The sequence below is a fragment of the Cystoisospora suis genome (assembly GCF_002600585.1).
Source record: "Cystoisospora suis strain Wien I chromosome Unknown contig_1965, whole genome shotgun sequence".
In the NCBI taxonomy this organism is placed as follows: Eukaryota; Apicomplexa; class Conoidasida; order Eucoccidiorida; family Sarcocystidae; genus Cystoisospora; species Cystoisospora suis.
This window is the reverse complement of record NW_027154764.1, coordinates 11,655-24,552: the sequence shown is the minus strand read 5'-3', so window position 1 is coordinate 24,552 and position 12,898 is coordinate 11,655. Positions and strand designations below refer to the sequence as shown.

Sequence of the window (12,898 nt, the reverse complement as noted above, 5' to 3'; positions counted from 1 at the left end):
GGAGATAGCCACTAAGCTGTGCCAAACGGCAATCTGCAAATGCAGGCCAGCAAACCACAACTACCGACACAGGAGAAAACTTAGAGCCGACGGACTCCCCCGAGGACGATGTGACCGCGCTAAAGAGAGGTGCGGAGCTGGAGCACGTCTCCGTATTCTCGTAGGGCCCGACGTCTTTTCCGCCTTCACTGAAATACCAGTCGCCTTCTATGTTCCTCCGTGTAGAGGTGGAGTAATCCGTGGATTCCACACTGGTGTTGTTCGGTCTCGCCACAGTAGTCAAGAGAAGGGGCTGCACGGGGGAGACAGCCAAATCTCCTATCATCAGCAACGTCCTCTCAAAGTCTACATTGAACTTCAGCGACGGCAGATTTGCTCTCAGCAACGCCTCCTCAAGACCTGCAACTCCCTTCAGGTCTTCGCGGTTCTCAGGTCTTCGACGGGAGACACACCGTTTCGTCACTTGCGCCCCCGACAACACCGATGAACACCGGTCTCCGCCATGTCGGCTCCCTTCTCTTCTTCTCACGTTACTACGTTCATCGTGCTTAAACAGCCAAGAGCGACTGCGCATCCTAGTGGTTCGCGCTCTTTTGTCAGTTGCCTTCTCGCCACCTCCAGACAATACACGAGGCTCCATAAAACCTTGGGGGGGAACGCCGGGAATGTTGAGAGATTCCCGAGATCGGGACTGACCAGAGGACGGCTTACACTTTCTCGTCACGCCGAGAAGATCGTCGCATGTAAACTTTATGCTCATCCGAGTGCTCACGGCAACACACGGGTTCCGGGACGCATGTGGGCATGCCCACGACGGAGCTCGGACATTGCCGGGACACCCCGAGTCTTTTCCGCCTCGGTCCGACAACCGTCGCGGAGAGCCCACAGATTCCCCCGCGTCTCGCCGCGGCCAGTGCAGGCCTGAGGCTGTTCTGCATCCGGCTCCACTGCCATCTCTCCGTTTCTGCCGTGTGCGACAGTGTCTCTTCCTTCTATTGGACAAGCTGCCAGACTCTTCCCCAGCTACCGAAGGAACCAAAGAAGATGACGCATGGAACACGTGGCTAGTTTGTAAAATGCTGGAAGGCGGTTCCCCATAGAAAGGAACCAGACCGAACCCCTTTTTCCTGTCCTCCCCACAGCACCGAGCACCGCCTGGGGCCCTCCAGTCCACGTCCTTCTCTCTTCTCTCGTCACCTTGGCCTCGCGGTGCTCCTGTGAACCACACGGTGAGGCTATCGACTTGGAAACAGCCAGAGAATCGATACTCCGGTGTTGACGTTGCCGCCCTCTGACGCAGTCGGCTGGACATCGTCGCAGTCATTCGCTCGCGCTCTGTCAGTACCTCGGCGAAACTTTCATCAGGGTGAAGCAAAGGTTCCGGGCCCGGCTTTAGAGGCACTTTGACTTCTTTATGAAGAGGACTGCCGGAAAACAACACGCGGTCGTGAGGGAGCTCACTCTGATCCGCCGTCCCAGCGAATGCAAAACACGAGAACTTCGCAGCGGCAGGCAGGCCCACTGGGCTCAAGTCTCCACGGGAGAAGCGAGCCGAAGACGATCCCGAAGCAAAGTGAGACCCTGTCCGATTAGGCGCCTGGAAAGTTGATGCTGACCGAACTGGAACCGGGACGGTCGGCCACAGCCCACAGACTGTTTGCAGCTCATTTTGGTGAGGGAGATCCTCACAGGATATTCCTGCGACAGCAGCGGAGAGATGGCGGTCACAACTATTTGTGCCGGCTGTTGCTATGTAACCCCCAGAAATTTTTTTCTGCGATCTCGAAGAACTCTGCTGGGCCGACCAGTCCACACTCGTGCGTGATGACGACGGCGACGAGCGCACGCAGTCAGAGCCCTCGTTCGTCGGTGAAGACCCGGGCGCGGACAGACACTCAGCTACCTGGGACGTGACGTGTCGCCAACGCCTTGAAGAGCGAACTGCCGCCCTCGTGAAAGAGTGATATAGCGGCTGGAGCTCATCGCTAAGGAAGGACGGCACCACGGCATGTGCTTCTGGTAGTACTACTAGAAGATTGGCTTCGAGTGAATCCGGGCTTCCGAATGACGAAGAGGTGGGGACGGAGGTGTTAACACGGTAGCAGTTGCAATTTCGATCTGACTCGCACGCCCCGAAAGCACGAACGAATGGAACAGAGACCGAGTCTACAAACCCAAACATCTCCCGGTGTGACGAGGCGATATCCGGCTCTCTGTCGCTAGATGCGTCGCCAGAAGCGCTACCACTGCATGCATAGTCCTGAGGTTTGCATTCACCGTTGGCGTCAAGAGGAGGACAGCTTGCTTCACGTTCTATGTCCAAGGACTGCCGCTGGGGAGCGAGCACCTCTTTCACGATAAGGCTGAGCGTGAAGACGTCACGGCCCGCCTTGTCGGGCTGTTCACGCGCCAAAGCCCGCATCCCCATTGGGCATCCTCCTCGGGCTGAGGACTGGCTCCGATCTAGAGGTACGGTCTTTTTATCTCTCTGTTCTCCGCTTTGACTAGAATAGTACCCAGGATACATCATCTTAACGACAGTCTCCAACCCAGAGACTTCCGTTGAAAGTCGCAAGTTGGATTGCTTGTTCTTCAGCCATTTCCTTTTGACTGAATCCGAGACTCGCTTGTGAAAGCCGGGGGCAAACGGGACAATAAGCGAAGCGGTGAGTGGATCGATCGAGCTCTCACTTCCACCACAAAACACTTGGTAAACTACTAGAGGCGGTGCTCCTTTAGTGGTCGTCTCCGACGTCTCTTTTTCCGAGCGCTTCCCTCCCCGGCAAAGCTCTCCCGTGGGTGACGGCCCAGGTACAGCGTGTCCCGCAGTCTTCTCTGTGCCGCCTAATACCAGAAGCTCCTGCGTAACATCCGAGGGAGAGCACTTACACTGAGCTGCGGAAACAAAAAGCCTAGCACGACCACTCCTGGATTCCTCCTCTTTGTGTCGACTGGAATCCCTTCTCACGCCTGCGACTCTCTCGAGTGCACCGGATTCACTTTGTGAACGTCGGGTTCTCACAACGTGGGAAGCCCTATGAGACCTTTCCGTTGCCGATCCTGTGTTACGGTATCGTTCTAAACACCCTTTACATGGCTCTATAATACGGGTCAGTCCTCTCATCAGTATCTGACGTGAGGTACTACCGGAATAATAGACCCCTCGAACCTGTTGAGCGACGGCAGGTCTGGCACACCCAACTAGGACTCGTGGAGCTTCAGTCCTCCACTGAAGCGATGACAGATGGTCGCCTTTATAGCCAACAAACATCTCCAGATACCGAGAGCATATGGTAACAAATGGAGCCACTCGGTGAGGAAACTCAAGCAACTCTGTCACCTGCTTCTGTGAAGCCATCTCGTCTCTGCGCCAACGCTTTAGTCCCTCCCCCGCCTCCACCGCGGCAACTCCATCAATGCTCATACGATCGATGTCGCGCATGTGCTTGACCGTTTCTGGTTGATACGACCCTGACTGACAGTATGTCTCCAGCATCTCCAGATCTCGATCCTCGGCCTCTTCTATTAAGGCATACGCAACTGGATTGTCTATCTCAACACGCAAGTCGAAACTTGGGGGCTCCGCGCACCATTCCTTGAAGCGTTTCTGCAGCTGTTGGCTTGGCGAATCGCGACTCGGACTGGTTACAGCCTGCCTGAGAACAATGTCTTCCTGCGAACTTCCCGGCTGAAAGGCTGAGGAAATTGAGTTGCCTGTAAGAGCAGCGTACACAGAAAAACAGTGGTCACCAACGCGATGAGGACAGTGGCTCTGGCCATGCCCCGTGCTAGCTGCCCGCAACAATGCCCTGTCGGCGCGCGCTTCAATGACGGGAGAAAGAAAGGTTACAGCAGGCGGACAGTGACTGCTGCACGCTTGACCGGCACACCGATTCTTCTTCAAAAAGCGAGAGCGAACGGCGACCGCTACACCGCAACCATGAGAGCCAAGGAGGCGTGCAGCCGGGAACGGATTCTCTAGACACAGACCCGCTCTACACATTACCAGTCAACGCAGCACCTGAACGAGCAGAGCGCGCTTTTAATGATTGCATGCACCCCTCTCATCTTGAGACTAATAAGATGGCTGCGCTGTTCGTCTCAGATCCTGACCGACTTAAGAAAAGTAACCCACGCGTGCCCCGGAGAGTGTAGCCAGAGTAACGGAACCAGCAGCTGACAGCTCCCAGAAAAGCCGCCAGGACATAGCACGACACACGCCTTAGAAAGGGCATAACAAGTATATCCATACCGGAAACGGTCTTTACCACCTCCAGAGCACTCTCTGCGCAAGAGGCTAGCCAGTTTGTTATCCACTCGACCGCGCCGCCAGAAAAAGTGGCTGTTAGGCCACTACCTTTGAAGGGATCGAGCTTTGTGGAGCCATGACGAGGAAGACGCACACTGCAGTGAGATGAGGGAACGAAGCTCGGACTCGTGGCAGACTCATGCAAAGCCGATCCAGCCGAAGGAGAACAGGACCAGCGAAAACCGGACAAAGGAGAAGAAGCTCTCTCAAAAGAAGGTGCGGGCAAGGAACTGAAGCCCGGTCTCGCTGCAGGGGGGTGCCTAGGACGTGATACTGACAGTGCACCGTCCTCATGGCTCCGAGAACCACAGCGTGTGTCGCACGTCATGTAGCCAGCAAGATGTGAAGGCGATCGCGATGTATGCAAGCGCCGACGCTCCAGTGAGGTTGACACACTGCACTCCAGTCGTGTCTCCTCCATCCACGGATATGACACATCAGTTTGTAGCTGGCAAGAACGTGGTTTCAGAGCGGATGGAGTTGCCGAAGCTGATGAGGCGCATTCGGGCACAGCAGTGGTCTCCGCCGCACGACCGGTCCGGGACTGACGGTGAGCCGCAGTGACTGGGAGCCTTTGATTGGATGAGCACGTCGTGAAGAGGGATCCCTGGCTTCGCTGTCTACTACTCCCGCCGAGCACGTGGCCTCTCTCATCGAATGTCCTCGCCCCACCGGGCCTTGAATGAGAAAGCCCGGCGGGTGGCGGCCCCCCTCCGTGAGTTGCAACTGCAGCTCGCCACTCCGGTGGCTTGCCCGCGGAAGAGCTTGCTGTGTGGTGGTGTACACCAGAGACTCTCCGAAACAAGATATGCACACACGGCCGACTTGTACCACTAGAATTGTTGTCTACATGCTCCAAGATATCTTTCGTCCCGGTAAGAGAGGAGACAGCCGACGGAGGTAGGATCGAATGAGCGCCTGTAGAACTGCGCTTGTCAGCACGGTAAGAAGACGTCTCCTTCGAGAAGGCGGGTCCTTCTAACGGTAACGGACCGGGGTTCAATACCGTTTTAGACGGTGGCCTGTTTAGCACATCTGTGCCCTCGCTTCTGTTGACGGACCCGGGAATGACAATTTGGACAGAGTCACTGGCAATCAATGGTAACGACCCACTACATCGGCGACACCAGCCACATGAAGGACTGGCTGAAGATGACAAAACAGCCACCGAAAATGGCTGAAGAAGAACTAAAGTGGGCACTGCTGGCACAGATGCACACACCGCCTGATTTGTGCTTCCATAGAGACAAGAATACCGCATGGAAGACGATGACGGGAGATTCAGCGAATCCGTGCTGACGCCGCGATTTCCACCTCGTACAGGATGCCCCTCCACGTCCTCTTCTCCGCTGCTTTTTTGATCGTCCAACCCGTTCGAAAATTTACGTGCCTGTGCCTCAGTGGACCTGGCTGCAGTACGGGCAATGGATGCCCGTCTGTCAGTAAAAAAGAGACCCGCTCGGAGGGCTAAGAGCGTAGAGCTGGAAACTACAGCGCAGGGGTTTTCCACCTCTCCGAAAGCGAATCGAGAGAGCCCTTGTCCAGCCGGACACATCATCGAGTAGCGCAAAAAAGGATGTGCTGTCTCGGAACTACAGTACAGTCCTTGACGATCTACGGGGTCTTCACGTAGGGGTGCACACACACATGCTCGGCGAGTCGTTAGTTCCACGGCTGTCGTGCCGTCGTCTGGGCCGAGGACGATCCGTACGTCCTGCAGACAGATGCGGACTCCTTCGGCCATGATGGGTAAACTCGAGGAGGTACTCGACCGCCGCACAGACCCTGAGGTCTGATCCTCTCTTGGGCAGAGTCTGAAGGCAGGCTCTGGTTCCGCGTTGCCATCGCCCGGCCTTACTATTGTCTTAGATCGGGGCGAGTGACAATGTCCTCCTAATCTCCCGCACAATAAGCACACTTCCGTATGAAGGCGAGGAGCATAGAAGCATGGTAGTGCGGAAGATCTCCCAAACTGGAGTGCAGCATCCGCGGACGCGTCTGCGACAGCTCTCGTATTCACAGAGAACTCACGCCTCGGGCCAGTGACAGTATCAGTTGAAAGGCACGCGCTCTGACACTCCTTTCGAAGTCTCTTTGTGACCGAGCTCACAGCCATCTCCACTGAACTGCGGCAAGGTTGAGCGCCCGGAAAAAGTCTCCCAGGATGTGCAATGGCGGAAAAACACGGACCGGGGAACGAGGCGTGCGACTTGACATCCGAAGGCGGAGGTATGCTTTCAGTCCTCGTCCAGCGCGCTGAACCGGCAGCGCAACTGAAGTGGCGCCGGATCTTGCTTGTGTCCGCCAGCGTCTTGTAGAGCCACCACACTACAGAGACCGCAGAAGCAACAGAAAAAAGAAGAACGCAGAATAAACTGACGCCCTCGGCATGTGGAGCTTCCACAAGACACATTACACAGATAAAGGTAAGGGGGGAGGCGCAGCCACACGCTACAATGTCTAGTTCAGTCCCTTCGCTGCTTAAACACACATTGAAGAGCTCACAGAAGCGAGAGGATGGCTCCAAGTTCTTCCTGCATGGTCACCGTAGTAGAGCGATGACGGAGGCAAATGCACCTGGTCACACAGAACCCTCAGAAGAAACGATGCCGCAGGGCGTAACTTGGCATGGTAGTCGACTTGGGTGACTTCGCCCACGAGGTTACCTGATTTTTCTGTCTGCCTGGCTACACTGCTGCTTGTCTCACCTGATCTCAGGAGAAAGGACACTCCAACATTCAGGTAAAGATTCCCGACATTCGCTTCCACTCTTCCCCGCAGAGGCCTGGTCCCCCGACAGTCTTGCAAGGACGCCAAACCACGGTTGAGTATCCTCTCTTCTTCTGAGTGACACAGAGAACACTCCTCTGCAATCCCCCCCTCTCCAGTCTTCTCTTTGTTTTCTTTCTTCCTGATCTGCGTCGCATGATGCCCTGGCAGAGAAAAAAGCGCTGATGCATCTGCCGCCCCGGAGGAAAGATATTCGCACACTGGCACCCAGGAAACCCAAAACCCAGGTCGGCACAGACGAGTGCCTTCCTTTCCCGTTGAGCATATCCGCAGTTGTGCATTCGGAGGCATGCTATCTGATGTGTGACTGCCCGGGGGGCATCTGTTATATCTCCCCTGGTGTCGGGGGTTTTGCTTTCCAGTGAGAAGGAGAGTCGGGATGGACACAGGGAAGGCAGCTTTAATCTGGTCATGAAAAACGCGAGAGTCCCCACCAGGAGAAAATATTCCTTCTCCGCGTGCGCTGTGGAACCCGCCTTGTAAAAAAAGAATCTCCACGACCCTCCACGCACTTCTCATTTCACCGTCGTCTCCACTTGCGCTGTCTCTGTCCTCATTGTACTGATCGTCTCGACAGCCATGAGAAGATAGACAGGAAAACTGATCCGCCCTGGTCGCCGTACAAGAGGACAAGGCGGGTGGGCTGTTGAAACAATAGGGGCTGCAAGCCCCATCGAGATTGTGGCTAGTACGGTGTCCTTGCAGCCACTCAATCAGATGCCTCTCGTTCCGGATGTGGTCTTCTCCGTCGTATGGTCTGCGCAGCCCACCGTATAATTCTCCTGAGCCGTCAGAAGTCAATACATTCTGACTATTCGCCGGTCTCTGCTCGCAGCTGGAGTAGTCCCGAGTAGAATCGAAGGAGAAAAACGCGTTACCTGTTCGTCCGTAAGTGCTACTTCCAAGCGTCTCCTCTAAAGAGCAGCCCTTTTCACCTCGGCCAAGACTGCTTTCTTTTTCCTGCCTGCCGACGCCGAAGGAGGTAGACAATCCAAACACTCGCTCAGCTCGTCCTCTCGTCTTCCTGAGAGGACCCCTCACAATCCGTAGCGCCCCTTGCACGTTGATGTCATTGAAAGAGAGGGAAAAAAAGGGCAGAAACCAATGACGCTGCACGGGGTATTCAGTTTTCCTGATGAGATCATCTTCCACGGAAACCGCCTCCTGCTGAAGTGCCCGGCGCGCCTTCTTAACTCTGTATCTCCAAGGAGAGCAAGGCAAAGGTTGTACGACTGAAGTCGTCAACTCACTTGACCGACTGCGAGAAGTAAGAGGGGTACCATCTTTTCCAAAGCTGTGGAACCCTGACTGGGGGAAAGTTGATTTTGCCGCTGATGGGCTGGACTGAGCAGTAGGATTGCTCTTGTCTGGCTTGTCTGGAGGTACCTGTAGGTGCGCTGCTTTCTCCGTCGCAGCCCGTGCCTGCGCCTCTGCTTCAACGATGTCGACACCGGTGCTTGTCACCTCCGCACCGGCACCGGACCCTTCGTTACTGTTCGCCTCACCGGAAGTACAGGGTTCACTGAAGCTGCCCGGCCGAGCAGGGTTCGACAGCAGCGAGCTTCTCGGATATCCGTCAGCACCCAGTCCCGCTTTCTCTCGTCTGTCCTCGCTGGTCTCCTTGCTTCCACCGCTACTCTCATTCTGTCTCTGCTTCTCACCGTAAGAACGCTCGCCTGTACCTGCATCTTTAGCATTTCCTCCCGAGCTTAGCCTTGCTTTGTCAACGCCAACGGAGGAGAGTCCTGCCGACGGAGACTTTGTAGTGAGGGGCAAAAGACGTTTGCTCCTCTGATTTTTCGCGTCCAGTGCATGGAGTCGTAGGCCGGCAATGTTCACTTGCAGCACTAAACAAACATCAGCAACATCACTAGCGAACGCAAGCCACGGAAGTGAGGACAACTCACAGGGCACTTCAGATTGAGGCCTTTCAGCCGTGCGAGGACAACAGGGAGACGAATAGCCAGACACCTCCCTCGCTTTGTCTTGGTCACGAAGGTACGGAGGTAGGGCTAGCCACGCTCCTCGGCCGTGGGCGAACCCTGGAAAGTAATCTTCGAATATCGTACAGCATTCCCGCCCGTGAGCAACGTGAGTGAAAATACCACCTCCCAACCTATCCTCCTGCTGTCCCAGTGGATAATGTCTGCAGCAACCCCACGCCGCAGAGCGAGAAGCAGCCCACGAGGACGGGCCGGCTACACCGCTTGTTTGCCGGGAGTCGTACAGCCCAGACAGGTTCTCATTGCTGTCTTTTCTGTCAGCCAAAGGTTTTCGTGGTTCTGGGGGAGGCAGCCCACAGGGAGAGGCACTGGATGAAGGCCACAGCACCCTGTCTCTTCTATCCCCAGTTCTTCCTGGCTCCGCGGGGAGTCGTGCCCCCTCGTCGAACGGCCCTGTGACACAACTACCTCTTGTGTCATGCTTTACAACGTCTCCTTCTTGTGCGGGGACTCCACAGAGCCCCTCTTTCTGTATGGCTCGAGATATGTCGGCCACCACGAAGATCAATCGCTTGAGTGCTGCGTCTGACACCACAATGTCGACGCTGGACGCGGTAATCTTCAGGCTTGATACGCACTCCGTCGCACAAACATATTCGCCTGCAGCTCCAGATTCGTGTTCCACGTGAGTAATGCGGCGTCCACATAGACCTCTCACGTCTTTGTCGAGCATCGCCCCGTAATCTGCACGTTGCTTTTTTTGCCTCTCCTCAGAAGCGGCCACGGTGTCGGGGCATCGACCAACGCTTAGTGAGTGCATGTCGCACAAAGAACCAGAGCGGTCTCCCCTCGGACCCCTCCTGTCTGTCCCAAGTGTCTCAGTGCTCGAGCCACCCGAGCAGTGCTCCCACATCTTTTGTGGGGTGCCATGGTTCTCCCGCCGAGGCACTGAACGCGGCGGAAGACCGGCTGACACTTTCCTTCGGCGCCGTCGCCGCCTGGTCGAGTCACATTCAGAGGTACTGCTCCCAGTTGCGCTCTGCCCGGGTAGACCCGGGGACAACGACAGCGGCCGATGATACGTTGTGTCACTACCATGCTCACTGGCTGTATCCCCAAGTGGGGCAGCCACGGGATCACGCGTGGACGAGGGGGACTGCGCAACGAGAGAGAAGTAAGAGTAAAAAAGCGATACGGCGGACCCAGAGGGGCCGGAAGTGCTATCCCTTTCCGTCAGTAGATCTTCGGGAAAGCGACTAGTCGATGAAAAAGCTGCAGCAGCCGGATGCTGTCGCTTTTCTTTGCAGTCCGACGGACTCTCACGACAACAGCCAGTACGGCGACGAGGAATCGGAGAGAAACGCCGATAACCTTGCGCATCCGCTAGACCAGTATCCGAGCACCACCTCCTTAATGACCCTAAGGAGCAATCTCTAAAGCAGACAAGCCGCGGAAAACTCTGAGCTGCTGGGTGCCACGGGACTGAGAGCCGCGGGAACAACTGCGCAGCCGACTTTACAGTCGAGGGTACTCTTGGTTCGTCACATAGAACTGCGGACGCTGTTCCATGATTTGTCGGCGATAACAGAGGCCGTCCTTCTTGATGAATCTGGGCATGCGGCTCTACACGTCCTGACATGCTGCCTTGCAAGGCGTGCTGCGGCGGGACGGACGGGGGCAGGGATGAAATGCTGAGCAAGACGGAGGTAACTGGGCTAGAGGTTGTCCAGGATGCCCTCTTTGTCTTGAAGAAGCAAGAGTCGGAACAGCCGCATAAGGGGGAAAGACCAGCTATAGAGCGGGGAAGTGGTGAGAAAAACCGGCTGATACGCGACTGCTCGCCTTCCAATGTTGTAGGGCAGGTAGGTGGGCCTTCGCACGATTCGTGCTCCCGGGTGAGGAGAAGTGGCGGACGGACTAAAGACAAAAACACGACACACAGGGAAAAGGGAAGTGTTAGTGTATTAGAAGCTCACTGCTGCACCTGTGTCTTCTGTCACGGAACCTTGAAGGTAGATGCACGGGCAAGCATACGCTCGCGCACTCTTGGTAGAGCAGGAGAACTCTTGCTGAGAAGGATCTCACTGGGAAACTGGTCAACGCCTCGTCTTCCCGCTGCATAACAAGATTACTTCGGGACATCGGACGAGACACATCCACTTAGATCGCGACAAACACGGACTGCTCACACTACTGAATGGGCTCAAACTGTCGAGGCGCCAGCGTAAAGACTTCCCCCGTGTCCCTTTATGTTGAAAACTCGCCACTACGCTTCCGTCCGGGCGTACAAAGCCGTCCTAAGTGCGTATCATAACCGGATCGTACTGAGCCCCGTGTTTAGCCGCACAACATAGCCTTCCCTGCTCACTTGCTGTGCCCCCGAAGGGCCAGCAAAAGCGGGGTGAAGGTAAAGCAACCGTACGCCAGAGACACCACGTACACACTCAGGGGAAATAGTGACCCCCCCCCCTCTGCCCGGACGTTAGGTTTTGGATAAGTTGCAGCTCCTTACCTAGTGGTACCGCGAGACCCACGTTCAGACGGCATCTGCAGAGTGCTGTAGCGTTGATATGTACTGCGGCGCTCTGGGGCTCTCTGTCCTACCACGAATTAACAGCTGACAAAACCTTATGCATACAGGACAAGCTTTGCATAGATCCACAGGAATCGTCTCCTACGTCCAAACAACTACCAGCGGAGACGAACTCACCGTATCCTCCAGCAATCCTCGGCCTCCACGCACTATGTGAAAGGTGTCGACTACATTCTCCAGACGCATCATTCACCCAAAACTGCATGCTCTGCCCTCCTGTTTCTTCTACCTCTCTCTGCTCCCCGAATCCGCTTGTCGGCGTGAATGCGTGTGTCCTATGGTCATGTGAGACCGGGAAGCTGTTCCCAGGAAAGCAGCACCGCCGATCAGGCGGGGGCGCTTCGGTCTGAGACCACGAAAACAGACGCTCTGTCGTTGAATTCCTCGCCTTGTGAGACCTTGCGTGCCTCCTGCTTTCCTGGGCTGTCTCGTTCCTCTTGTCCTCTCCCTCACCGGGGTGGAAGGAACCTGTGTGAGAGCGACACTCGGGCCAGTCCACACTCCCTTTCATTTGCACGGACTGATAACGCGTGCCGTGTTCAAGCAGTTTGAGATCCCCGAGGTGAGCCTCGCAACCGACGAGTAAGAAACCTGACTTCGGGGTCGGATGCTCGGCCCATGGCACAGGCGAAGTCGAACTCGCGCCGGTCTCTCCGTTCAAGCATATCGAATTACACCCCGGTCTTGTAAAGAGGACAGACGAGCTGCGCCGCGACGATCCCTGACCTTCCCCTGACAAATCCGAGGACGACGCCGAGCGCGGTATGTAATGTGATCTGGATTTGTCCACCAAATCTTTCACATTGGGATCCTCAGTCACCTGCTGAACTTCCCAACGCTTCGCAGGTGCACCACTGACCCGCAATGACCGACCTTCCGAGGCAGGAGAGAGCAAAGTCACAAACACTAGCCTCCTGGCATCCAAGGCGTAGTGCACTACATCGTGGTCCCCCAAAGCCAATGCCCCCTCCCCCGTAGGTGAGGCATCGACCATAGGAGGTTGCCAGAGACTGTCTACAGTCTTCATGACTTCAGTGTGGGGAATTACTGGACTTCTGCCTCCACGGCGCCTTGTCAACCGTTCAGCGTCTGTAGAAGCTGAACTTGAAAACCCCTCTTTATGCGGGTCGGCACGATCGTACTCATAACGCAAGTAAATTTGCTCCAGACGTAGAATCACAAGAAGCGGGAGACGCCGACGAAGCGTGCCCTTGCCTTGGCAGGTCCCTGTTGGCAACTCCCCGATCTCTCGGTCATCGCGGT

At 55.8% G+C, this 12,898-nt stretch overlaps 1 protein-coding gene across 1 annotated transcript in view; it reads right to left on the bottom strand.

Moving 5' to 3' along the window:
* CSUI_004268 (uncharacterized protein) overlaps positions 1-12,898 on the bottom strand; it is a gene marked incomplete at its 5' end in the record, with an annotated part of 41,778 nt that overhangs the window by 18,606 nt on the left and 10,274 nt on the right. The window contains 4 exons of the mRNA XM_068064461.1: positions 28-3,714; positions 4,253-6,637; positions 7,018-10,959; positions 11,753-12,898. The exon at positions 11,753-12,898 is cut by the window's right edge and continues 6,860 nt beyond it. Of these exons, the coding sequence (XP_067923558.1) occupies positions 28-3,714; positions 4,253-6,637; positions 7,018-10,959; positions 11,753-12,898 (11,160 nt within the window). The remainder of the gene's footprint in view (positions 1-27; positions 3,715-4,252; positions 6,638-7,017; positions 10,960-11,752) is intronic.